The sequence below is a fragment of the Mirounga leonina genome, unplaced genomic scaffold (genome assembly GCF_011800145.1).
Source record: "Mirounga leonina isolate KUSES-001 unplaced genomic scaffold, KU_Mleo_1.0 Mir_195, whole genome shotgun sequence".
Classification (NCBI taxonomy): domain Eukaryota; kingdom Metazoa; phylum Chordata; class Mammalia; order Carnivora; family Phocidae; genus Mirounga; species Mirounga leonina.
In genome coordinates, this window is record NW_023270490.1 from 4,650,199 (window position 1) to 4,676,372 (window position 26,174).

General features: G+C 42.7%; 1 protein-coding gene across 1 annotated transcript in view; it reads right to left on the reverse strand.

Moving 5' to 3' along the window:
- Nucleotides 1-26,174, reverse strand: part of BCAS1 (brain enriched myelin associated protein 1) — a 95,841-nt gene that overhangs the window by 42,145 nt on the left and 27,522 nt on the right. Inside the window, exon 5 of the mRNA XM_035025644.1 lies at nt 18,984-19,555. Coding sequence (XP_034881535.1) covers nt 18,984-19,555 — 572 coding nt within the window. The remainder of the gene's footprint in view (nt 1-18,983; nt 19,556-26,174) is intronic.

Consider the following 26,174-nt stretch of genomic DNA (forward strand, 5'->3'; position numbering starts at 1 on the left):
TAGGAACATTCCAAACCTATACTCCTTTCCTCATCTCTATGCCCGTGACCCTGCGCTAAGCCAGGTTACTTCAAACCCATCCATTCTTCACTGATGTCTTTCTGGGTCTTGCCATCCACAGCGTCTATGTATTCCTCTCTCTGAGTTTCTGTACCTCTGTTCTCCTCGGCACTCACTTGGCATGTAGGTTATGTACACAAGATTAGCCTAACACCAGAGGCCAGGCCAGAATAGTCTGCATTAAAAATGGGGCTTTTGTGGAAGGGCTATAAAAATACAAAAACACATTTTGATGAATATTTGATTTTTTTTAAGATTTTTATTTATTTATTGAGAGAGAGAATGACAGAGAGACAGCATGAGAGGGTGGAGGGTCAGAGGGAGAAGCAGACTCCCTGCCGAACAGGGAGCCCGATGCGGGACTCGATCCAGGGACTCCAGGATGATGACCTGAGCCGAAGGCAGTCGCTTAACCAACTGAGCCACCCAGGCACCCCTTGATGAATATTTGAAATGGTAATAATGATATAGGTATCCCGCAGGGGTACTTTCCAGCCTCAGCACTCCTTCCAAATGGAGAGGTGCTTCTTGCAAAATGCCTCATAAAGACCTGGAACTTCGTAAAATTAAAAGCAGCTAAAAGCCATGGCCTTAACAAACTTGTTAGGTTTTCTAGCTAATTCCAGGCAAAACCTGTTTTGTGTTGGAAGAGAGGCTTTTTTAAAAAACAGGTTCTCAGGGCACCTGGGTGGCTCAGTCAGTGAAGCATCTGCTCTTGGCTCAGGTGATGATCTCAGGGTCCTGGGATCGAGCCCCACATTGGGCTCCCTGCTCAGCGGGGAGTCTGCTTCTTCCTCTCCCTCTGCCCCTCCCTCCCGCTCATACACACACACACACACACACACACACTCTCTCTCTCTCTGTCAAAAAATAAATAAAATCTTAAAAAAAAATAAAAACAGGTTCTAATATGAGTTGAACTCTTTTTTTCTAATTCAAGATACAATTCAGATCCACGTTATTAAGGCGGAAGGATGGCTGAAAATTCTGTTTATAGCAGATGAGTGCCGGAGTACCCACAGGTGCGTGTGTATACATACAAATTTATTGTTCCAGTGTGCTTTAGAAAAATATTCCCAGCATCAAACCTATGGTACAATGGATATTTTTGCTTAGGTGACGCTGAGTACAAAGAACATTTGAAATAAAATTTGAAATAAAAAAATATTACATAAATAATCAAACAGGTGTTTGGAAAATGAGCCATTTATGAAAGTGGTATAAGGAATAAGTCTAATTGAGAAATGCCCCACTGGGTCTAACTTATGGTGTGGCCTAGGACGAAGTTATTTCCATTCACTCATTTCCTCATCTGCGCTCAGTAGCTAAGGGGGAAACTTGAACTAGGGCCCAAACTGCAGAGAGACCACAGGGTGTCAGCCCGGGCCCTGGGGCCAGTAGCCCAGACTTTACTCGCTGCTCCACCAACCATACCTGTGCAGTCCTGCACATGTTCCCTAACATCCGTGCACCGGTGGGCTCATCTATAGAAGGAGCATGATGAGTAGCACCTGCCCGTTAGAGCCGTGGGGGGAGTAAATGGGAGAGTCCACTTACAGGACGCAGGACAAGGCATTGCACCTGGTAAGCATTCAGTGAATGTTAGCCATTCCACAAGGCCTTCCTACTGCTGCCAGTCCATAGTGGACAAAGGCTGGGAGAGAGGACAGTCCTCTGAGTAAAAGACAAGTGAGCCCCTCTGGCCCACGGACGCTTAGTTGGACCGCATATTAGAACCACCTGGGCAGTGTTTAAGCCAATGCCCCTGCCCAGACCCCACTCAGACCAATTAAATGAGAATTTCTGGAGGTCTGCAGAATCCCGGGGGATACCAATGTGCCCCGGGGCTGAGTTCAACTGGAGTCGAGGGAAGGGAAGGCCCGAGGATGATGCCATGTTTGCCCTTGGCCATGGAGCCTGTCACAGGGAGATGGGTGGAGGTAGGGGAGGGGTTTTAGCCAGAGATAAGAGCACGAAAAATGTAGAGAAGATGAGGAGGGGGAATAGGGCTGGGGAAGGTTTGGGGTGAGGTTATTCAGTTCAACTGAGGTGGAGGGGGTATGACAGTCAGGGTGGTTAGGGAAATGCCACCCTGAGCCGGACTGAGGACGTGCTGAGTGCCAACTTAAGGATTGGTGCTGTGGAGGGTTTCTGGGCTGGAGCAGCCTTTCTGTCCCTCACCACGAGGTTGGGGTGCAGGGCAATGAGCCCCCAAAGCAGCAGAAAGTAGAGAGTTCCCTCAGGGAAATTTAAGGCAGAGAAGGCCCCATCTCTGCCCCAGAGGGAGTCGTCTGTGGTTGCCTACAACACAAAAAATGCAATGAGTCAAGAGAGGACATCAGCACCAAAAGGCAAAAAGGCTAGAGTTCTTTTCTCTCGATCCCTCCTCCCCGAACGCACACACCTGATGGCAGAGGAGAAGAAGTAAAAGGGTAAATCCTACCCCCTCCAGATGGTAAGTCCAAGGTCCTGTCAGAGCTCGATTCCAGAAAAAACTGGGATGAATGTAAAAATGGATATGATATGGAAGTTTTTATTTTTTTAAAAGATTTTATTTATTTACTTGTCAGAGAGTCAGCGCACAAGCAGGGGGAGAGGCAGGCAGAGGGAGAGGGAGAAGCAGACTCCCCACTGGGCAGGGAGCCCGATGCGGGGCTCGATTCCAGGACCTCCCAGGACCCTGGGATCGTGACCTGAGCCGAAGGCAGACGCTTAACCGACTGAGCCACAGAGGTGTCCTGAGATGGAAGTTTTTAAACTGGACTGGGCTTTTGAATCCCTGCAAGGTTTGGGATCTGCCTGTGATAGCATAAGAATTAGGAAAGAAGCTGTTTATCAGGTGTCTACCAGGCGTGTCACGTGGCCACAGTCACTGCCCATATAGAAGCGAATGAGACGCACGCAGCCCTGTCCTCAGACAGCTGACATTCGAGCAGGGGAGCAAGGAAAAACCAAGCAAAGATACAGATGAACCAATAAATGTAACATGCCTCAAACTGTGAAGACTGCAAGAGAAAAAATGAAGAAGATGAGGGCACAGAGGGTGAATTAGACGCTGGGTGAAGTCCTCCAAGAACGGATGTGTGGGGGTGGGGGAGACACCTATTCTGGAAGGCTCCTGGCGTCCAGGCTGGGTCAGCTGCTCTGAGCCCCTCTGGCCCCACAGCCCACGGGCTCCCAGTGCTCCTCACAGTGAGCTCAAGGGCTGGATTCTAGGCCACCACCAGTTCCCAGACGGGCGTTTCGGGCAGGCAGCAATAGGCAATGATTCTTCTCTGAGATCCCAGGCTAGACACACAGGGAACATTTACTGAACTTCCTGGAAATAAAATGGAACACGGTGGAGTCAGCGGAAGGGGGGATGAATTGGTAGACGGTCAGGTGGTCCCCATGGGTCTAGGTGGCCGGCAGGGAAAACTTGACACAATGGCTCTCCTCTGAGGAAGGTGGATAACCGTCAGTAGCTCTTTGCCTAGCATAAAGCACTCTGGATGGAGGAGACACGGTTGGACAGGACTCCAGGAACGGAGGAGACCTTCAACTCTCTCCTCTGCCCCGTGGCATTTTCTCTTGACATCTCTGAAGACGCTCACCTCTGCCTCCCTGATTTCTCAGGTGCAGCAGGGTCTCGAGTCTTGGACAGCAACTGAGGGTAAGTGCCTCCTGTTCAATGCAAGGAGGTGGTGGGTCTGCCTGGGGATCCCCCCAGTGAGAGCTTTATGGCCTTTCACATTGAAATCCTCAGCTTGAACTTGAGCCCTTTCCTTGAAGTGTTCTTTGTTCTTCTTAGACTGTTTTTTTTGGTTTTTTTTAAAGATTTTATTTATTTATTTTGACAGAGAGAGACAGCGAGAGAGGGAACACAAGCGGGGGGAGTGGGAGAGGGAGAAGCAGGCTTCCCGCGGAGCAGGGAGCCCGATGTGGGGCTCGATCCCAGGACCCTGGGATCATGACCTGAGCCGAAGGCAGACGCTTAACGACTGAGCCACCCAGGCACCCCTAGACTGGCTTTTAGAGAGAACATGACTTCTGCTTCCAGAAAGATGGAGAATATGAACGTTTCCTTATCCTCCCAGTAAGCACAAGGGGAAGCCCCTGGTTTCTCTCTGCCAGACGGAGAGGAGAAGACAGACCAGCTAGGGAATGGAGGAACCACAGAGTGCGGAGTGCCCTGGGGTTGCTTTTTGCCTCATAGATCCTAGACTTGGAAATGGAGGAGGCAGCAACCTGCAAATACCCAAAAAATGACCAAAAAAACGCTGGCAAGGAGGCAGAAAAACTAGATCGCTCACACACCGCTTGCTGGTGGGCAGGCACACGGCACAGCCTGTGTAGAAAAGAGTTTGCCGGTTTCTTGACAAACTAAATACACAACCACAATACGACCCAGCAATTGCATTCCTGGGCCTTTTTTCCACCGGTGAAATGAAGACATATATTCACACAAAACCTACACATGGAAGTTTATAGCAGCTTCGTTTGTAATAGCCCCAAACTGGAAACAACCGCATGTGTTTCAATGGATGAATGGCTAAACAAAATGTGGTCTCTCCGTGGCACGGAATAGTATTCAGCAATAAAAAAGGAAGGAAAGGAGCAATATGTATTGATAGACTCAAAGACTTTGATGAGCCTCCAGAAAATTCTGCTGTCCAAAGAGGGTACATTCTGTATGACTCCGTTTATATACCATTGTTGAAAGGACCGAGCTATTGAAATGGAGCACAGATGGGTGGTCGTCAGAAGTTGGGAGAGGGCGTGGATGTGGGAGGGAAGTGGATGTATCTAGAAGAGGGCAGCATGAGGTGGAAATGTTCTCCATGGGACTGTATCAATATCAATATCCTGGTGGTGATATTGTAGCATAGTTTTGCAAGATGTTACCGCTGAGGGACCCTGGATAAAGGGATTTCTTTGTATTATCTCTTACAACCACATGTGAATCTACAATAATTTCAAGATTAATAATTAAAAAAAGGATAGTTCTGGAAGAGTAAGAATGAAGAATCAATAAAAAGTCCAACAATTCTGGAATAGGTCAATAAATTAGCATGTGGTACTGACGTGTGAGATTAACCTCTAGGCTGCACTAACCTCCATTTCTACATGTAGGAATGAACACATTCCATGTGATGGAATATTCTGCAGCCATGAATTCTTTGAGGAAAAGTATAATGAGGAGAAAAAAAAGTCAATGATAATAATAATCATGACCAACCTTTATGTGTCAGGCCCTGCTAAACTAGTTAAAAAGGCCTCATGTAAGTCTTACAAGGATTTCGTGAGGTCTGTACCATATGCAGGTTTGTTGTTTTTGTTTTTGTTTTTTTTAACTGATGAATAAATTGAGGCATGAAAAGGATAAATAACTTGCGTATGGTCATAGAGTAGAACTGAATTTGACTCCAGGCCCAGATTATTTCGGAGGCAAAAAGTATGTACGCTCCACGCTGCCTTACCTCCACCAACTCCCTTCAGGTGTTTACTCAAAACCAAGAGTTTTCCTATTTAATTTCTCTTGCTTCTATTCCTCTCCCCCGCTATACAACACATTTTTTCCAGATACATATGGGAATTTAGTGTATGATAAAGATGTCGCCTCAAATCTATCCAAAGTGAAGGGCTGTTTAATCAAAGATACAGGGACAACAAGGTGGTCATCTGAAAACAAATTACCTGGTGTCCTAAGTCAACCCTATATAAGGACAGAATCCAAATGGATAAAAACGCTAGAAGAAAACATGGGAAAAATATTTATATTTTATAATTTTGGACTGAGAAGACTTCTGTAACTGTGACTCAAAATCCAGATGCCATAAAAGGAAAGATTGAGAGAAAAAAAATAAACATCCAAATGTTTGGAAACATTCTGTTGGGAGGCTGGTTTAAGAAGCAGGCACTCTTGTTCACTGCTGATTGGAATGTAAATTAGTTTAGTACCAATTGAGGCCAATTTGGCATAATCTACCAAAATTTTTAAGAAGAACAGACTCTTTTATCTAGCAATCCCTCTTCTAAGAATTGACTCTAAAAAGCTTTAAGTCACACACGTGTGAAAAGCCAAATGCATGAGGTTATTTACTGCAGTGAGCACTAGCGAATGTTGGGAAACCAGTCCAATGTCATTGTTAGGGTCCCGGTGAACTAGTTCATGGCACATCCACACAGTTGAATACTACACAAGGGTTAGAAACGAGGAAGCTGTACAGATATGGAAATAGTGTTGCCTGAAAAAAAAAGCATGGAATAGACAGAGTGTATATTATATTACCTTCTGCATAAAAAAAAAAAGGAATAAAAATTTATGCTTGCATTTGCTTATGTATTTCCAAAGAAACCCTGGAAGGATACACTTAAAAATGCAAACAGTAATTATCTATAGTGGGTGGCATTAGTAGACAGACCATTTTTAGAATTTCTTAATTTGAGCCAGGTATTACGTACAAAAATCAAAATTAAAACAAAATGTAGGCAACTAATTCCAAATTTTAAAAAACACCCAGAGGGTGAAACTAAACACAGTTGGAAAGATGATGCCTTACATATTGAGTTATTTGTAGAAGGATCTTTGTTCTTAACTACAAATATGTCTTTGCTATTCTCATCAAGCCTCCAGATCATTCTCAGCAAACAGAAACTTTAGACTGAAGCAAAAAACGCTCCCCAGGAAATATCTGGAAACTTCTCTGATACAAACAGGTGTTCGTGGTGTCAGCTTGTTTTTCATCTGAGTGGGAAGGAGCCTATTTTTCCCCCTTGCTGTTGGCTTCAAAGGGCAAACAGACAGGGACTCTAGTTAAGTGATCACAATTTGTCACTTTGAAAAACAATGCTGCCTTATCATAATTTGATCGTCTATAATAAAACCCACATGGAACTTCTGGCACCTTCCTTTAACTGTGAATTGTCAACTGGATTTCGGCCTCTTTAAACAAGGTCTACATTGTCAAAGTGAAAACATAAGCCATGAAAGCCTTGTCTGGAGCTATTAGTGATAAATGTCTCCCCCATCTAGGTTTCTTCACTGATGGCGTGCCCCTGGTTTCAGTGTGAATCGTTGTGCCGAGAATCAGCACCTAGCGTACAGCTTAACACAAGAAAATTTGTCCGAAGAACACTGAATGGTACAGAAACCCATCACTCCATTCCTTTCCATCTGTGAGAAATTTAAGCCACATGCTGCCTGGGATAAAAGGGAAAGCTCGGTTTCCTCTCCCACTTGGATGCCCCAACAGCACAAAGGGCAAGGTGTGCTAGGCAACAATGGTCTCCAGACTGTCTTCTTCTGAGAGGACCGTCACCTGCACAGAGCCACTGTCAGACTGAGGGAGAAAAATGGAATTTGGTTAATTCTTAAAGACAGAATTTATCTTCCCATTTGCCCAGAAGGGAAAGCAAATTAATAAAGAAGCAGGAAGGAACTCCAAAACCAAAGTCTACTAAAAATGTTCTGGGGGAACTTAAAAATTTCATATATATATATATATATATTTTTTTTTTTTTTTTCCTACATTACATATAATATATTTACTTTGTTTTCCCACGAAGCTCAAAACCACCTAAGGAGAGTTCATCACTGTAACTAATTTTTATTTTCCCCGATCTTCCCGCCCAAATTCACATCGGCTGATAAAAAGGCATTCATTCACATCATTAAGCCCATGGCAAAAATAGGGAAAGAACACAGCGCCTAAGAAATGCCAATTATGAAAGGTTTCAAAGACCGCCCATCCACAACCGAATTCCTCTTTCTCATCTCCTACTGGAGATTACTACACACCAGTTACAAGTGTATTTAAAAAGCCAGTGTTGTCTGAACAGGGATTTGCCATCCTAGCTCTGAATTGCATAGTTCCGGAATTACAGTCAAGAAAAAAAGTAACTTCTTGCGGAAACTTACTAGCAGCCTTAGGGCGGCAACTGCGGACGCCTCAAGCCCCACAGCGCACTCTGCTGGAAGAATCCGGACATTACCTAGATTGTAGTATGTTCTCCAACTTAGCCAGGCAGTGCCCTGTGCTTGCTCCTTTTATAAAAAAGGAGAAAATATGGATGAGCAAAGAGGACAAATGTAATCCGCACCCATTATTCCGTTACTGAAAATGACTGCTATCAACAATGTGTAATTTTTCATTCCACATCCCTCTCTGGATTCCTAAAGGATGCATAGGTGTTGGCAAGCGGGCAGATAGGATTTTTACCCTAAAAGGATTCTTCCTGTTTTGAACCCTGCTCTTCTCATTTATCACTGTCTTCACAGGTCACTCATTCCATTTCTGTGTCATGCTGGCTTATGACGTCTGGTGTAAGGGTGTCCCATAATCAACAGAACAGCTCCCTTATTGGACCGTTTTAATCATCCCAACTTTCCTCTTATAGACATTGCTGGAATTAAAAAAAAAAAAAAGCCTTGTGGATAAAATTTTGTCCATTTTCTCAATAAATTCCTAGGTGTCAAATTGCTCGTTCAAAAAGCACACTGTTTGAGACTGCCAAATGCCAGGGTTGAAACAATCTTCTTAATTAAGAAATTATCAAAGGCTTCAGAGGGCAATACAAATAACCTAAAAATATTGAAACGTGAAAGCTATCTTTTCTTTCTTTTCTGGCGTGTTTCCTAAGAGGGGAATCTAAGCTGCATGACACAGGTCTAAAAACGTTCTATTTACCCATTTTCCCTCCTCTTTGGAAGAGAGGCAATATTGTTCATTTCATCTGCTTGTTCTAATTGAAACAGACTCGGCTGGACCAGCTATCCAGCATGATGCTCTTTATGGTAAATCGTAAGATCACCACTGCAGACCTAACCTCAGGGTATTAAGACCTCAACTCATAGCTCGGCAGCAAAACCTAACACAGCACCTATATGTGATAGAGCCTCGTTAATCCATGGTGTTGACTGATCCAGAGATATTGTATTTATAAGATTAAATAAAGCAGTTGTTCATTGTGGTCAGAGTTGGAGGGGGAAAATAAATCTATCAAAGAAAGCAATTCACACTTGCTTCCTATGAATAAGGTTTTCCATTTTCTCTCTCAGAACTCCTCCACTTGAGGGGTAAGTGAATTTGTCAACTTGATCTTTAATGGTAAGTGAAGTGTGGATAGAGAATTAAGCAATGAAATGTGCTTTTCTTGCCTCTTTGTTTTGTTTTATTTTTGCAGCAGTCATTGCTTTGGGGCACCCTCTTAAAGTCCACTATGTATGATATAAAATGGAAAAATACAGTTGCTGTGGGCAAAGAGTGGGTGGAGAGTGGTTCCCAGGACAAGTCCTGTCGGGCAAAAGGGATTTGTGGAAGATTCTTCTGTTCCAACATGTGCAAGCTCCAGAGTGACTGTGGCATTTCACATTTATTAGAGGGAAAATATCCAGTTTTTTTTAAAAGTACCTCAAAATATAAAAGCTAATGACCCAGAGACTAGAATATGTTTGTCATCTGTTTAACAAACACTTCTCAGTAGCGAGAAAACTGTTTTGCATGCTGCCAAAATTAGGCTGCAGACCTTCTAAGAATGGTTTGGCCACATGCAGAAAAAGAAAAAAAAAGTCCCATCCTTTTCCCTGAATTTTTAGGTTAGACCGAACTCCTTGGCCTTGCCCCCTACCCACTTAATTGTTTGCTACCTCTCCACTCTACTTTCTCTGTGTTCATGTCATCCATAGCCTTTTTTTATTTATTTGTTTATTTGTTTGTTCATTTTCTTTTTTTTTTTAAGATTTTATTTATTTATTTGACAGAGAGACAGCGAGAGAGGGAACACAAGCAGGGGGAGTGGGAGAGGGAGAAGCAGGCTTCCCGCCAAGCAGGGAGCCCGATGTGGGGCTCGATCCCAGGACCCTGGGATCATGACCTGAGCCAAAGGCAGACGCTTAACGACTGAGCCACCCAGGCGCCCCTGTTCATTTTCTTTTTCTTCTTTTTAAAAAGATTTTATTTATTTATTCATTTTGGAGAGAGAGAGCACGGGTGGCGGGACAGAGAGGGAGGGAGAGGGAGAATCTTAAGCAGACTCTGCGCCCCCAATGTGGGGCCCAATCTCATGACCCTGAGATCATGACCTGAACCAAAACCAAGAGTCAGAGGTTTAACTGACTGAGCTACCCAGGCGACCTGTTTATTTCCTTATTTACCATTGTTCTCTTCATTGGAATGAAAGCTTTCATGAGGTATATCATTCTATCTACCCTTAAATCATTCCTGGCACAAAGTACTCAGATGTTTGTTGAATGGATACATGAGAGTATTCAAGCCTCTTATTTATTGTTCAACACCTGCCAGTAGAATGACTCTCAGACTGGATTTACAGTTTATTAACAAGATGGTCACCTAAGTAGTTTCAAATTGTTATAAGTGCTAGGAAGGAAGTAAAGTGGTCTGTAAAGGAGATATTTCACTTTATTCTCAACCTTACCACAAAAAAGTAATTATGTAAGTGTTGTAGCAAAGGACAACTCCCATGTCACACTGTTGGGAACAAGGGAGAAGTGGGGACTGGATAGGCTGGAGAGTGAATGCTCCATCCCAAGCAGCAGCCACAACTCACATCCTGTCCGGGAATACAGGACGAAACTTCCCACTTTCCAGAAATATCTGAAACCTGGAAGTGTCTTAGAATTTCATAATTTTAAAATTTTGTCAACTTTGTCCATTTCAAAATGTTATCCATCATCTAAAATATTAAAACACTGTGAAGTTAAAATAAAATCTATCTGTGGTTTGCTGCATCCTGCAAGAGGCCATTTTCCAACTTTGGTCTACACACCTAGCTCAGCATTTCCAAGAACAGTCCCTCAGAAGCCATGCCCAACTGTTAGACGGCTAGCAGTTTTATGGGTAATAAAGTTTAAGAAATGCTCAGTTAAACAAAGTGAAGCAGATCTGTTTGCTGCAGGACTTCTCAGGCCTTAAGGAGGCTGATTCTATTGTAAATCTTTAGGAAAGAGGATAAGGCAAGTTGTATTTTCTTTCTTTTTTTTTTTTTTTAAAGATTTTATTTATTTATTTGACAGAGAGAGACACAGCGAGAGAGGGAACACAAGCAGGGGGAGTGGGAGATGGAGAAGCAGGCTTCCAGTGGAGCAGGGAGCCCGATGCGGGGCTCGATCCCAGGGTCCCGGACCACGACCTGAGCCGAAGGCAGACGCTTAACGACTGAGCCACCCAGGCGCCCCGCAAGTTGTATTTTCTAAAACTATTTGATGGTGAGCCCTGTTTCAAGGTGGATCTCATTGGACCAATGTTCCACAGTTAGCTAATGTCCCAAACTATTAGCTTCAGAAATTTTTTAAAAATATAAGATGCTTTAAAAGGTTCCAAATATTCCCTCTTTTTTGAACTTATAGGCACAGGGGCTAAGCGTGTGGGCACTGGTGATAAATTCCAGCTCTCTTGCTTTCTAGCCATAGGACCTCACGCAAGTTACTTCACCTCTCTTTGAGTTAGTAAATGCTCAATAAATTAGGGCTATTATTATAACCTGGCAGGGAGTGAATCAGACTGGATAGCACCAAAGGGAAAGTTAACTCAAAATTTATTTTGCATATCCATTGCAAAACACCATTCACTTAATATTCAACCATGATGATTAACACCATAACATGTTAAAGACTGAATTAAAAATACTGAGGGGCCACCTGGGTGGCTCAGTCGGTTAAGCATCTGATTCTTGGTTTAGGCTAAGGTCATGATCTTGCCCCGTATCGGGCTCTGCGTTTGGTGCAGTCTGCTTGACCTTCTCCCTCCACCCCTCCCCTCGCCCCCCCACATGCTCTCTCTCTCTCTTTCTCAATGAATAAATAGAACCTTTAAAAAAATACCGAATAAATGATACAGATATATGATTCGACATAGTTTATCTCAGTGAAAGTATCTATATCATGCATATATTTTGAAGTCATTTTTTATTTAAAGCTGTGTTAGGCAGAGCTGATAATGAGATTGTGAGACTATATTCCAAGATTCTTTGCAGAGTCGTAACACGCTGTGTACCATCTTTGTTCTTGTCAAGTTCATCTAACAAACATCGCTGCATTCCAGGCAGTGTACCAGGCGCTGGGAACACTTGGTTGCATAAGACACAGCCACATCCCTCAAGATCACCATTTCCATATATGAGAAGGGTGATTATGGTGAAGAAATTTTTTCAAACATCATGTTGTGACCATTAGTAGATTAGAAAACAATTTAATGGGTCGAAACCAGCATTAAGAACAACAAACACAATAGAATAGAAAAGAATACAAAACACTAATGTGTGTTCTGTGCTGTGAAAACAGCACTATTCTGTGAATTCTTTGTTGCTTTCATGTGCGTGTCTATCAGGTCAAGGTGTGAAATCTAGTTCTTACTGTGGGTCATAATCAAATTAGACCATAGGAACAGGGGATCGGGGAGCATTATCTACAGTTCCATGTACTCGATGATTTCCTGATATAAACTTGGATAGAAAAAAATATATCTGGTTTCTATTCATGGCATATCATCTTTGCTATCAGAGTCTGCTCTCTACTAAAGAAACTTGACAAGCCCTCCTTGGACCTTGACACAGATATGTGACTGAATTTACAACAGGTAACTCTTAGGAAACTCACTTTCCCTTTGAAAGGACACTATGACCATGGAGGTACACTACTTGAAACTCTGGAAGCCATCTGGAAACCACACGTGGGCAGACTTGTGAACCAAGCTAACAATACATGGTAGGCCCTGGAGAATGACTCATCCTGGAGTATGAAGATGTTGAACCAGTGTAAACCCCCTACCTCTAGAATGCTCACTATGCTCAAGAAATAATATATCCTCCTCATTAACTATGCCACTGGTGATTGGGTGGGTTTTTAACTTGCAGTCAAAGGCACCTTAAATGATAGACTATCCATATTCCATCATGCAGGAAGACCATTTTGTTTAGTTTATAATTCTTTATTTCTCACTTTCTGAGAACTTAGAAAATATACTGTTTCATTTAGCATCATTACTATTGACTGCCTGTATAATCCTCTATCCTTACAATCCCCCCTCAGGCAGGCAGTATCTTCCTTTTCTGGATGAAAACACAAGGTTTGGAAATGACTGAGTGTTACAGGTTTTAGCAACTGATGGATCTTGATTATGGTTCTGCCACTAAATTAGCTGTGTGGTCTTGGGCAAGTAACTTAACTTCTCTGAGCTCTAGCTTCCTCATCTGTTAAATGGCAATAAAAATACCTACATTCTTGTGTTGTTATAAAAATCAAAGCAGATAAAATATGCCAAATGCTTACTATACAGCCTATGAATAATGAATTATTGAAAAGTGAGGCAATTATTATTATTTGACTTGATCACACAGCTAATAAGTGGTAGAATCTGAACTCAGCCCTGGATCACTCAAATTCCTACACTTGCACATCAACTCTGCTGCTGAAAACAGTTCATATCAAATGTTTCTTAGTGCTAAATCCATACAATTTATAAAAATTACAGTATCATAGCTAAAAACCTTGCTTACTACATAATTTGCATAATTTAGAACAGAGTTTCCTCTGTACTGACAAAGTCTTTTGGCGTGGGTAGTTCTCTTCACCTGTTGGAATGGCATGACCTTGAGGCTCTAAGGTAGACAAAACAAAATAAAAGCACAGCTTAAAGTTCACTTGGCACACCAACATGGGAATTAGGTGGTTTTTAAATTTTTTAAATTTTAACTTGTTGTTTCCAATGTTGCACATCCTAACATTTAAAAGAATTAAATAGAAATTTCCTCAGACAAATACTCAATTTCGCCTAGTCACAACCCCATTGCACAAATTTCAACAATTTGGTCAAAACATAATGTTGAGCATGAAAAGTATGGGCTTGGGGGATGGGCATTTCTCTTCAGCTATGTAGCTTGGAGTCAGAGACTTGGTTTCCCTAAAGCTTGGATTTTTTCCTCTGTAAAATGGTAAAGACACAGAAATTCCTGCTTAAGTTTTGATGTTTTGATAAGACACTTCCTTCAAAGCAATTTTGTTACTGAATTTGACTTAATGTATAGCATAAAAAACAAATACTGGAGGATTCACTCAGCCTCATGGAGAACCTGGCATTGAAGGTGAAGTGAATTTTTGGTAAAGAGAGAGAGAGACAGGAGGAGAAAATGTGCATCTGTGCAGGTCACATGGGGGGCATTCTGACTGAGTGCATTTAAGCGAATAATGGCAAATACATCTGAAACACAGAGGAGAGCCAGTGGAGACCCTTCAATGTCAGACTAACAAACCGCGGCTTGCAGGCAAGGGCGCTGAACTTCTATTTTTGCTCAAATAATTTTATAACTCCTGCACCTTTTGGTTTCCTTTAACTCAAATCAAGACTTTGGGTTGAAAGCTACATTGCTTTCAAATTAGATTCAACAGTGCTGTCTCGGTGAGCTTCGGTTGAGAACTATGGAAGGGCAGAGTAAAAAGACAAAAATGTTGATTAACAGGGGGGAAAACCATGATGCTAATAATAGCTGAATTTTCTTTTTCTCAAAATGCAGCATCTCGGTGCTGAGTTTTCTGCATGGCTTATCTCTTTTAACTTTTACAAGTGTGAATAATGGGAAAATGTGGTTGGCACTGTTGATATCCCCATTTTACAGATAAAGAAACCAAGGTTCAGAAAGTTTTAGTCACTTGTCCAAGGTCACACAGCCAGTAGGCAACAGACGCTGAGTTGAAACCTTAAGCTACTTGACTACAATGCTTGTTTTAATTCCCTACTTTACACCATGTAGGATTCCGGAAATCTTGGTTCTTTAATTCCATTTCTACCACTAAATAGCAGGGGCAGGGTGGGGTTGCCATTAAGTGAGATGAGGAAGCCTGTGGATGACACAAGTAAGCATGCTGTTGCTTGTTGTTAGGTGTGAGAGAGGAGTTCAGTTTTGCACATGTTGGGCGAGCCTTCAAATGGAGATGTCGAAATTCAAGTACCCATGTCAAGAGGCAGCTAGATACTTAAGGCTCGACTTCAGGGGTGGATCTAGGCTACAGACATGAATTTGGGACTTGTCAGCAGATAGCTGTATTTAAACCCTTGGGACTGGGGGTGTCTCTACGGTAGTAAGTGTAGTCAGAGAAGATGTCTAGGAATTGAAGACTGGGGAACTCCATGGTTTGGAGGATAAGATCCAGCAAAGGAGATTAAAGAACTGCGGGCAGTGTGGGGGTGGTGAGGGACCAGGTGAAGAAGGGTGTCGGATGTGACTAGCAAGGCCAGTAGGACATGACTGAGACATCCGGGGTTTGGCGGCCATGGTGAGGGCCCCGGGGAGTTGCGACATCATGGCCACTTCGACAAGAACAGTTTTTGTGGAGGATAAAAGCGTTCAAGGGAGAAAAGGATAGGAGGAAGCAAAAACATGGAGTATTTTTCTTAATATCTGTAGTCGGAATGAATTTGAGGATCGGTGTCATTTCTCACAATGTCCCTTTAAAAAATTACATCTCTTACTAGATGATATGATCTTTGAAGGACTAGAACGTGATTTATCTTTAAAATGCTTTGCCAAGTTTGGTGTTTAAATAATAAGTGGGGAATTTAGTTAAACTTTTAAAGAAAGGCATATTCTTGTTTAAATCTCCTGAATCCGTGCTTGGTAACAGGTTAAGCCCCTCCCCCTCCCCCAACTCAAAGATGCTTCTGGAATTACTGGTTGACAACAGACATGCAGTGTTTGTTTTTTTTTTAACGGATAAAGACCAAATTTTCATTATGTAACTTTTTTTTTTTTCTTTTTGCAATGACTCTCTTAAATGCATATCTTATAGCTCTGGTCCAATTGTTGAGGGGCTAGAAAAATTAAAAAAAAAAAAAAAATCTCGTCCCTGCCAACATGTTGGTTTGTGTGAATCACAGCTCAGTGAAACCCTTCAGGCATATAATTTATCTTTTCTTTGGCTTATGTAGTAAATGCTTCATTTGTTCATGAATTCTGGCCTTGTTTTAATTATGCTATGCTCTGAATGTAGTTTTATGAGGCACAAAAATAAGATTGTCGTTCTGAAAACACAGAAGATTTGTGTGCTTCTCCCAGAATGAAATGGTGGCATCTTTCTCCCAATTCACAGCTCTGCAGGTTTGTGGTTGGAATTCCAATCCAAGAAGAAGCATGCAGTGAGACTGGGGGAAAGGGTTTGTGTGAGTGGGAGGGAAGGGGCAGCTGACACACGGCTGAGCCCAGCGCATAATCTACGCTAAGAATTCTGAATCAATACATTGACGGCCATTTCCGCATAATGCGGTACTCCCACCAAGAAAGCCACTGATGGAGAAGTTTTATTCGTGTTACTTTCTGAGGCCTGGATTCTCTCATTACACTCATGGAACAATTGATTTCTCCCCCTCCCCTGCCCAATACAGACCACTGAGCCAGGGATCGGATGAGAAACATCAATAATCAGAAGGCTGTTTTTGTTTAAAAGCTTTGCAGGTATATGTATTTGAATATCCACAAGTTCACAGACTAACGGAGACAATAAATGGCTACTTCCTGGCTTTTCCATGTTTTATATGATATAGTACAGAATGGGTACTCAATATTCAGATTCCAGTGATACTACCAATAAAAGCATGGACATTTGTAGTGTAACAAAGACAAATGCAAACTTCACTGGTGAATCTAAGGGAGCGAACTCACTTTTTCCAAAAGGAGGATAAGTTACAACTTGGGGGTCTTCTGAGAGGTCCCGGTAACTTTAAAATATCTCCCAAGGGCTTGACTATATCAGATACCTGCCGTGCTCCCAACATAAGCCTCCATCTTCTGAATCAAATCTCGTTTTAGAACTCATTCTACTCAAATTCAGGTGCCAGTCCTGAGAGTCTTTAATAAAAAAAGATGGGTTGATAAAGTACAGCTCTAAACTGTCCTGTGCTTTTCTTAGAATGGGAGTGGATTGATTGCATTGGGGTTTTATGGTTAAAAACGTTCAAGGGTCAGGTCTCAGATGCTAACCTGTTTTTCTTAATTAAGGTGGGGGATCTGGATAAGTCACTAGATACCTGTCCCAAGATAGTAAAGCTCAGTCCTTCATCCTCTTCCCATAAATAACTCCATCTTTTCCTGACTCGGGTAATGGGTTGACTTTGGATGCCCACGTGAATGGAACATGTAACTATTCACAAAGTTATAACCTCCCAATGGCCTCAGGATCCATGACCAATAATGAGAACTCAAGAGTTTCTGCTCAGAGTCAAGCAGTAAATCATTTCTCACATATTCATGAATATTGATGACCAGTTTCTAGCCCCAAGACAAGTAATTTTCCAGCTCCAGGTTTATACATTTGATGGAATGTTCCCCGAGCCAGCAAGGCCAATTCTCTTTGTGTCTGAGCATCTTCTGTGGCACTCGGCCTCCCCAAGGAGAGCACTTGGCACCTCGCACAAGGATCTCAGGGGTTTTGTACCTCTTCTCTTGTAGGACCACAAAGTCCCTGAGGACAAGGGCTCTGTCCCGGCCACCTCTCTAGCCTGTCTCACTTGTACCTGGCAGTGTCATACCCAGTAAAGATGTGATGCCTGGATGCATTTGAAGACCTACTTTGAATTCTAAGGAAAGCTATTCAGTTGGCCCTGAACTGGTACATTCGGGGAAATGGGCATTTGAAGGACAATTTTTAAACTTTTGAAAGAAAATCTGAAAATCAGTTCTTGGAGGAGAAATTTACAGAAACAGCAAGAATGCTGATAGTAGGAGCCTGAACACACAAGCCTGATTATCTTTCCCCAGTTGTAACTGTCCAGAATGTTTAGCTGGTGACTAACATTTAAAATATAATTCTTGACACCATCCTGGGTGCATTGAAACTGCAGACTAACGTGATACTCATTTTCTTTAAGGGGAATAATCTATGTACAGTGTATACCGGGACAGAGCCTGGTATACTGTAAGTGCTCAATAAATGACAGCCAGTGTTATTAGCAACAGGGAATGCAATTAGTTGTTATTAAGACAACTATATTAACAGCCATGATATAGAACCCTGTAATGAAAAACAGCTCCTCTAATTTTTTCCTGCTTCTAACCTCAACGACTAACTGCATTCCCAAATTTTGAAAAATACTGTTATTTAAAAGTCCAATGACTAAAAAAACAAGTACCTTAAAATACACTGTATCAACTCTTATTTCCTTTTTCATTCGAGGAGTTCCTTTCTCGGCCCAAATACAAACAAACTCTCTCAAGATAAAAAGCCAATGCTCTTTTTTAAGATCAAAAGAATCTGCCTTTCTTTGTGCTGGGGTGTGTGGGGGGTGGGGGGGGCGGGAAAGCGGCTGATTCCGGATACCTCCTGAAAAAAATATCTAGTTTTTACAAAGATATTACTCCAGCTTATTGGAAAATAATTAGTACATAAAAGAGTCTGTCCAGAGCTGTAAAAGCTCTTTATTTAAACCCACACTTTGGTGCAAAGATAGTTAAAGATCAATCCAGGCTATTAAAAAGAAGAAATGAAATGTATTCCAACAAAAGCCTATAAACATACGGAATGGGGAACAACCTACTGAGACCAGACAGGGCAGTGAAGTCTTTTAGGGACCGTTTTTATTCTGCTAACACCTTTCCCTCCAGACTCCATTGATCATAAATGCAACCTGTCTTCCTCCATCTTTTAATAAATGGAAGGACGAATTCATCTGTATGTAACTCACCTCCTCTCTTCTTTTACATAAAGCAGATGTCACAGCTGTTATTGCTCTTCAAACAGATGTTTCCGCCCACAGAAACATGGGGGACACTCCACTACAATGTGCTATTTGTTCTAGAGGGGTCGACGGCTTGATGCCTTGTCAGGGCCCCTTGGTGACTGCCGAGCGATTTGGTGCCCTTGTCTTAGCCCCTCGGAGCCCCCCCTCCGTACCTCGAGCTGGGGTTCACAAAATGGATTGCCCTCGTCCAGCACTTACCCTCTCTGCAGGGACATCGTCGGACGGCCTGGACAATCCGGAAACTTCCTGGGCCTGGTCTTGACGCTCTGTGCCCTTGGCTTCCCGGTGGCTGTTGACTGGTGCCTTTTCCCGTCCCTTGTCCAGTTTGAAGAGTTTGTCCAAAAAGCTGGAGTCCTTAGGCTTGGAGGAGGCCGCTCCTCCTGACTCAGGTGAGACAGGCGCTTGTCCCCAAGGGGCAGAGAAGCCTCCGTCCCCCGCCAGGCTCTGGCCTGGGGTTTTATGTGGGTCGTGGCCCAGCGCAGCTGCTACCGGAAGTGCCACACTCTCACTTGGTTCTTTGTTCCCTAGAGTGTCACTGGAGCTGACATCGAGCTTCACTGATCCAGTGGATGAATCCGTGGCTTGGTCTCCAGTACGTCCTGGTACAGGCCGAGAGAGTGTCAAGAAAAAACGAGATTTAGCAGCTGGTGCCTCGGGTTTGGCCTCTTTCCCAAGATTCTTTCCGTTGGCATCTGCAACAGCGCTGATCTCCATTGTCTTGGGGGAAGAAGTGGCCACATTATCCTCCTTGACACTTATTCCCAAGTCGACTGTAAACACAAACATAAACAGCTCTGTCTTACCAACCCGGCGAGGAAATTCAAGGAAGGATAATGGACTCTGAACGTTTTATACACAGAGGCCATGATGAAGCGGGGGCTCTGTTGTTGTCCACTCACTCTGTGAGGCAGAACTTGGTTCTCTAGAACTCCTCTGACCCTGCTCTTCTGGGGAGAGAGGAATGGGGGGGGGGTAAGGGAGGAGGGCAGCCAGTTGGCGGAAGGCACATCCCAGGTGTTGTCCTAGTGACTCGTATTACTTCTCCAGTGGTAGCTTTGGAGGAATCTCATGAGAAGCAAATTGTCATGATTTCATGGGGGAGACAGCAGTGGTCAGGAGCTTGGGCTCTGGAGCTAGAACAAGGTTTCTCCACCTCGGGACTATTGACATTTGGGGCCAGGTCATTCTTTGCTATGGGTGGTTGGCAGCGTCCCTGGCCTCAGCCCAGTAGATGCCAGTACCCCCCCCACCCCCCAGCTGTGACAATCCAAAATGCCTCCAGACATTGCCCTATGCGGGGGCAAAAATCGCTCACATATGAGAACCACTGAGCTAAACTGTCTCTTGGAATCTGAGTTACTTAACTGTCCTGTGCCTCAATTTTCTGGCAAAGTGAGGCAAATGGTAGAACTTACCTCCTAATGTTGTGATGCAGATCACATGACAGACAGAACAGTGCCTGATGCATGTTCGTTGTTATCATTATCCGCAAGTGAGAAAAGTGGCTGCCACAGGGGTTGGTCCACGTCCCCACGGCTGCCTGGTGAGCAGCTAAGTCGCAGAGTCTGGTTATGGGCAGAGACCCGACTCTGACATTTGTGCTCTGTCTTACCATCAGGCCTGTGTTAGCCTAAGCTCGTGGAAGATTTTAAAAAGTAGTACTCAGAAAGTTTCCATGTTGAAGGCTGGAAGGGCAAGCGTCCACACAGGGCCACAAACTGGACCTCCGACCAGCATGGAATCAGAGACATAGGTTAGTCTGCGTGTGGACGTGGGCTCGGCCTCCTCCTCCGGGGAGGAACACTGCTTCCAGCATCCAGCTGTTCCGGCTTTGACCTCGGCATGGGTCTCACTGAACTGCTTTCTTTCCTAGGTGCCTTTTATAAAGCAGTGCAATATTCAGGGAAAAAGGAGAGACCATGAATTTTGGAATGAAAGCTAAAGAATCAAGATTCTCTGGTGATAAACTGTGTGACCTTGGTCAAGTCACGGAAAAATCTTTGCATTTCCTCGTACATAAGATGGGAATGGTATCATTGCAGCATTACTGGGATGTTTAAGGGAGAAGACATATGCAACGACTTTGGCACACTGTCTTCTCTGTAGTAGGTGTTTAAGAATTGACAGATACTATGATTTAAGGATTCTCCCACCCCTTTGCCAGCATTGTGTTTTGCTTTATACAGCTGTGGCCAGTCACTTTTATTTTCTTATTTTTATTTTTTAAAGATTTTGTTTATTTCTTTATTTGAGAGAGAGAGAGCAGAGTGAGCACGAGAGGTGGGGAGGGGCAGAGGGAGAGGGAGAAGCAGGCTCTCCGCTGAGCAGGGAGCCCATGCGGGACTTGATCCCAGGACCCCGGGATCATGACCTGAGCCGAAGGCAGACGGTTCGCCGACTGAGCCACCCAGGCGCCCCGTAGCCAGATCACTTTTACAATATGTTTGCAGGAAGACAGAGAAAAGGACAAAAAGAGAAAGGGGAGAATCTTTTGGTCTGCTAATATTGCTCATTAATATGTGTGAGAAACACACACACACAGGTACACACTTTTATTAGCAATTGTTTTTGCCCAACTCTGGTATCTCTCAGTGTCTAGAGTCAGGACCAAACAAAAAGGAGAGAGAGAAAGGGAGAGCCGGGTCTCTATGTAGAATGCTAATTGCTGAGGAGCACAGAAGAGATGGTCCAGAGGCCAGTGACAAGCACTAGGGGTTCCTCACAATCTCAGATCCCAAGGAAGTCACCCTGTAGGAGCACTGGGTATGTCCTCGAGCTCTTCTTCTTCTCTAGCTTTTCCTGTGCTCTAGGAATTCATAATCGTGGTAAACACTGTACTCAGGGAGAGAAGGCTGGAGGGAGAGTGGGAATAAGGAAGTGATAGATGGAGGTGTCAGGGTGCCAAGTAAGCCGGGCAGGCAGCTGATGCATCACAGTGAATATAAATGAATCATGGGGACGGTCTATGCCAGGAGAAGAGGAAACAGTTGACAAAAAGGCAGAGACTGAGATTCAAAACAAGGAAGGGCTTTTCAAAATGCCGAGAGCATCAGCCAATCTCTTTCCCTTTTTCCTCTCTTCCTTACTCTCCAGCCAGGAACCGAAAGAGCTGGTGGTAAGTAAGAGTGTTACACTCAGAGAAAAAGTCTTTAGGGAAAAAAAATCTTCCCAAAGACAGACTTTTTAAAAATTGAGTTATATTAGTTTCAGGTGTACAATGCAGTAATAATCCAATACTGGTATGCACTATGAAGTGATCACCACAGGTTACCATCTGTCACCATGCAGTTGACCCCCTTCACCCAACTGAACCCCCTCCCAACCCTCTTGATTCCTCTGATAACCACCTGTTATCTGTATCTGTTCTCTGTATCTCCAAGTCTTGTTTTGTTTGTTCATTTGTTTTGTTTTTTACATTCCACATACACGTGAAATCATATGGCATTTGTCCCTGTCTGACTTATTTCACTTAGCATCATATCTTTAAAGTCCATTCACATTTTTGCAAATGGCAAGATTTTCTTCTTTTTTTCTGGCCAAGTAGTATTCCCTCCAACACCTGTTATTTCTTGTTGTTTTTTTTTTTTTTTCATAGTAGCCATTCTGACAGGTGTGAGGTGATATCTTAGTGTGGTTTTTATTTGAATTTCCCTAATAATTAGTGATGTTGAACATCTTTTCATGTACCTGTTGGCCATCTGTGTGTCTTCCTTGGAAAATGTCTATTTAGATTCTCTGTCCATTTTTAAATCAGATTTTTTTTTTTTTTGCTATTGAGTTCTTTATACATTTTGGATATTAATCCCTTATTGAATAAATGATTTACAAATATTTTCTTCTATTCAGTGGGTTGCTTTTTCATTGTGTTGATGACTTCCTTTTTTGTGCAGAAGCTTTTTAGTTTGAGGTAGTCCCTAGGCAGACTTGTTAAAAAGTGCCAATATATTGCTTTAATAAAGGATAAATTCTTGTCATCCAGGTATCTAGACTAGCCCTCAATCATTTAGAAATTACAGCAGATGCAAACTTTAGCTCTTGATATTAGCGAATGGGGAAAGTATTTTTGATAACTTGTAAGAATGAGGACTTCCTAGATGGAACATTCCATAAGAATGAAGGTCTGCCCCCCAAACTTGAGTGAGTGCATCACCCAGAGCTTCCATTTCCTTTACTAAAATGCTTATCTCCTCCTACAATGATCTAAGCTAGACTACTCCTGTGGCTTTTGCTGAACCCATTAGAACAGAGTTACGTTCTTTATGCTTGGAGTGGCAAACCAGTGGGGGTCCATCTGTAAGTGGTGGCCTTGGGCATCACATTCACAAGTGCCTGCCTCAGAACAAACTCAGATGAAAGCAGAGCCAAAAGATTCAGGGAACAAATGCCCAGTGATAGAATTTGAATACCTGGATCCAGCTATGCCTGAAGATGAAATTTACCATTACATGGCCAACAGGTTTTTTTTTTTTTTCACTCATGCCAGCTTAAATTAAGTACATACTCAGTGGCTTGGAGAGAATTTCACGGAATTGGCCAGTACCATTTCACTTGTCAAGTAATAGCAAACAATCCTCTTCCTGGGAAGTTGTCTCTAAGCTCTTCAAGTCTGTCCAGGAAGCAGTTAGTATGGGAGGAAGGAAGGTAAAGAGAATGAAACAGGAGGAAGTAAGTTACAAGGAGCTGGATAGAGACGCCACCAACCCTTTGTCTTTGCAGTAAAAGTGAAGGGAAAAAATCCACTTCAGGAGAGAAATTACCACTTTTGAGACCTCTGATGAACATTGGAAACAAAATATGTCCTAAAACATCGATTTAAGCGCATGTGCATGCGCGCGCGCGCACACACACACACACACATCCAATCTGTGAATGAATAGGAAGAAAACCCACTGGAGTTACAAGTTTTATACTCTTGCAAAGATGAATATTGTTTACATGCCTTCCTCACATTATTATGGAAAGAATTAAGAAGTTCCTTCAGGACAACGGGAACCAAGCTTTCAATTCCTATAAGCAATCTTGAGAGGAGCTCATCTTGAATCTGGTTTCAATAAAGAGTTTTCTCATAAAGCAGACAAACAGATGACACACCAAAGAGATTTTACTCTCCATGAAAAAAAAATGTGTAAGAGTTTAAGGGAGATAAAAAGGAATCAAGTAAGAATGCAGATGACAACCCTCAAATATCTAGAAGAGTCGAGCATTTTGATCTTCTTAGTGCAGAAAATATATTTGGTATTATGTGCTTTTTAAAAGAAAGTCATTGTAGGCAGACATGGGATTGAGAACTTATTTCCAGTGGCATTTTGGTGTCATTGTTAAGAACTTCGATTCTGGAGCCGAGGACCTTGGTTTGACTCTCCAATATGAAATACAGATGGTCCTCGGCTTACAAGTGCCGGGACTTGTGTTTTTCGGCTTTACAATGTGCAAAACTGATACTCATTCAGCAGAAACTGTACTTGGAGTTCTGAATTTGGATCTTTTCCTGGGTTAGCGATAGGCAGGGCGACCCCCTCTGGTGATGCTGGGTAGTGGCAGGTCCCAGGCAACCAGGTGATCATGAACATGTGTACTGACAACCCTTACCGCCAGCCTGTCTTTCCCTTTCAGTGCAATATTCAGTACATTTCATATACATGCCATACTCAACACTTTATTACCAAATAGGCTTTGTGTTAGATGATGTTACCCAACTGTAGGCTAATGGAAGTGCTCTGACCATGCTTAAGGTAGGCTAGACTAAGTTATGATGCTTGGTAGGTTAGGTATAGTAAATACATTTTCTTTTTTTCTTTTTTTTAAAGATTTTATTTATTTATTTGAGAGAGAGAGAGAGAGAGAGAGAGAGAATGAGCCAGGGAGAGGGGCAGAGGGAGAGGGAGAAGCAGACTTCCTGGTGAGCAGGGACACTGACATGGGACTCAACCCCAGGACCCTGCGATCATGACCTAAGCTGAAGGCAGACGCTTAACCGACTGAGCCACCCAGGCGCCTATAAATACATTTTCAACATACAATGGATTTATCAGGAGGTAGCCCTATCCTAAGTCAAGGCAGGTCTATCTGGGATCTGGCTAAATTACTTTGTATCGCTATGCCTCAATTTTCTTATAATATGGGCAAGAAAATAACAATGCCTTCTTCAAAGGGTCATTATGAGGATTAATTGAAATGCTTCCTACAAGGTGCTTACTGCTTACAGGTATGCGGTGTGTCCTTGAGAAAAGTTAGTTTTTTTTGTTCTATTAATATATTATTACTACAATTACTATTTTATATTTCCAAACATAAGTCATAAGGAAAAAATATTCTAATGGTTTAACCTACAAATTTGAGTGCTCTGGAAAGACTTCGAAAAATAGTAATAATATGAATTAATTTATCTTCAAAAATCTAAGAATCTGGGCCAGAGAAGATTCAGGAATGCTTCCCACTATCTACGTATCAAGTCTTCTCAGTCAAAACAAGCTGCTTCCTCAGAGTTCTATTGCATATTTTAAACACACACACACACAAAGTCTCTATTACAATATTCAGAACTTCTGAGGAAGGATTATGTTTTGGTTGGTTGGTTGTTTTTTATTCCATGTGGCAAAGTTCAAATTTGCACTTACTGCAACTGTTCATTCATTGAATGTTTCCCATGTACCAGGCATTATGGCAAATGCTGTCTGTAACAAGAAGCATTTTATTTATGTATTAGAGCAAATGTATACATTAGGTACTATCATCACTCCCATTTTACGGGTGGGAAAATTGAGGCTCTGAGAAGTAAAGTCACCTTTCAAACATCATCCTGCTCTTAAGCAGGATGCTCTTAAGTCAGGATTCGGACCCATGTTTGCCTGATTCCAAAGCTCAAACCCTTGACATTTTGTAGTAGAAGCAAGAACAGAAGAGAGGGAGAGGACAAAGCAAAGTTTGGTTAATGGAATTAGCGGATTTTCAAGAAAACACTATGCACAAGAGAAAAAAAAACAACAACTGTGTTTTCTCACATTTGGGAGACGTTGGTGTGTGACTTTGTTTTGTTTTAAATAAAAATTAGATCATGTCATTCATCTACATAAAACTATCCAAAGAGGGCTTCACCCTAATTAAAATCAAGCCTGAACTCTACCATGGTCAACACCTGTTAGAACCTCAGCTCAGCCCGTGTTCCTCTTCTTAACACACCGACCTCGCCCTAGCTGTTCTTTCCGCCTGGGAATGTTTCCCCTCTGATCTTTCCATGGCTACCTGGTTATCATTCAGGCCTCAGGTCAGATCTCTCCTGACCACCCTTTCTAAAGTCACCCTTCCACTCACCCCATTTCCTCTTTGGGTTCTGCAGCGCCTTCCTTGGTCTCTGAAATGATCTCATTAATTCATTTTGCTTCTTCTCCA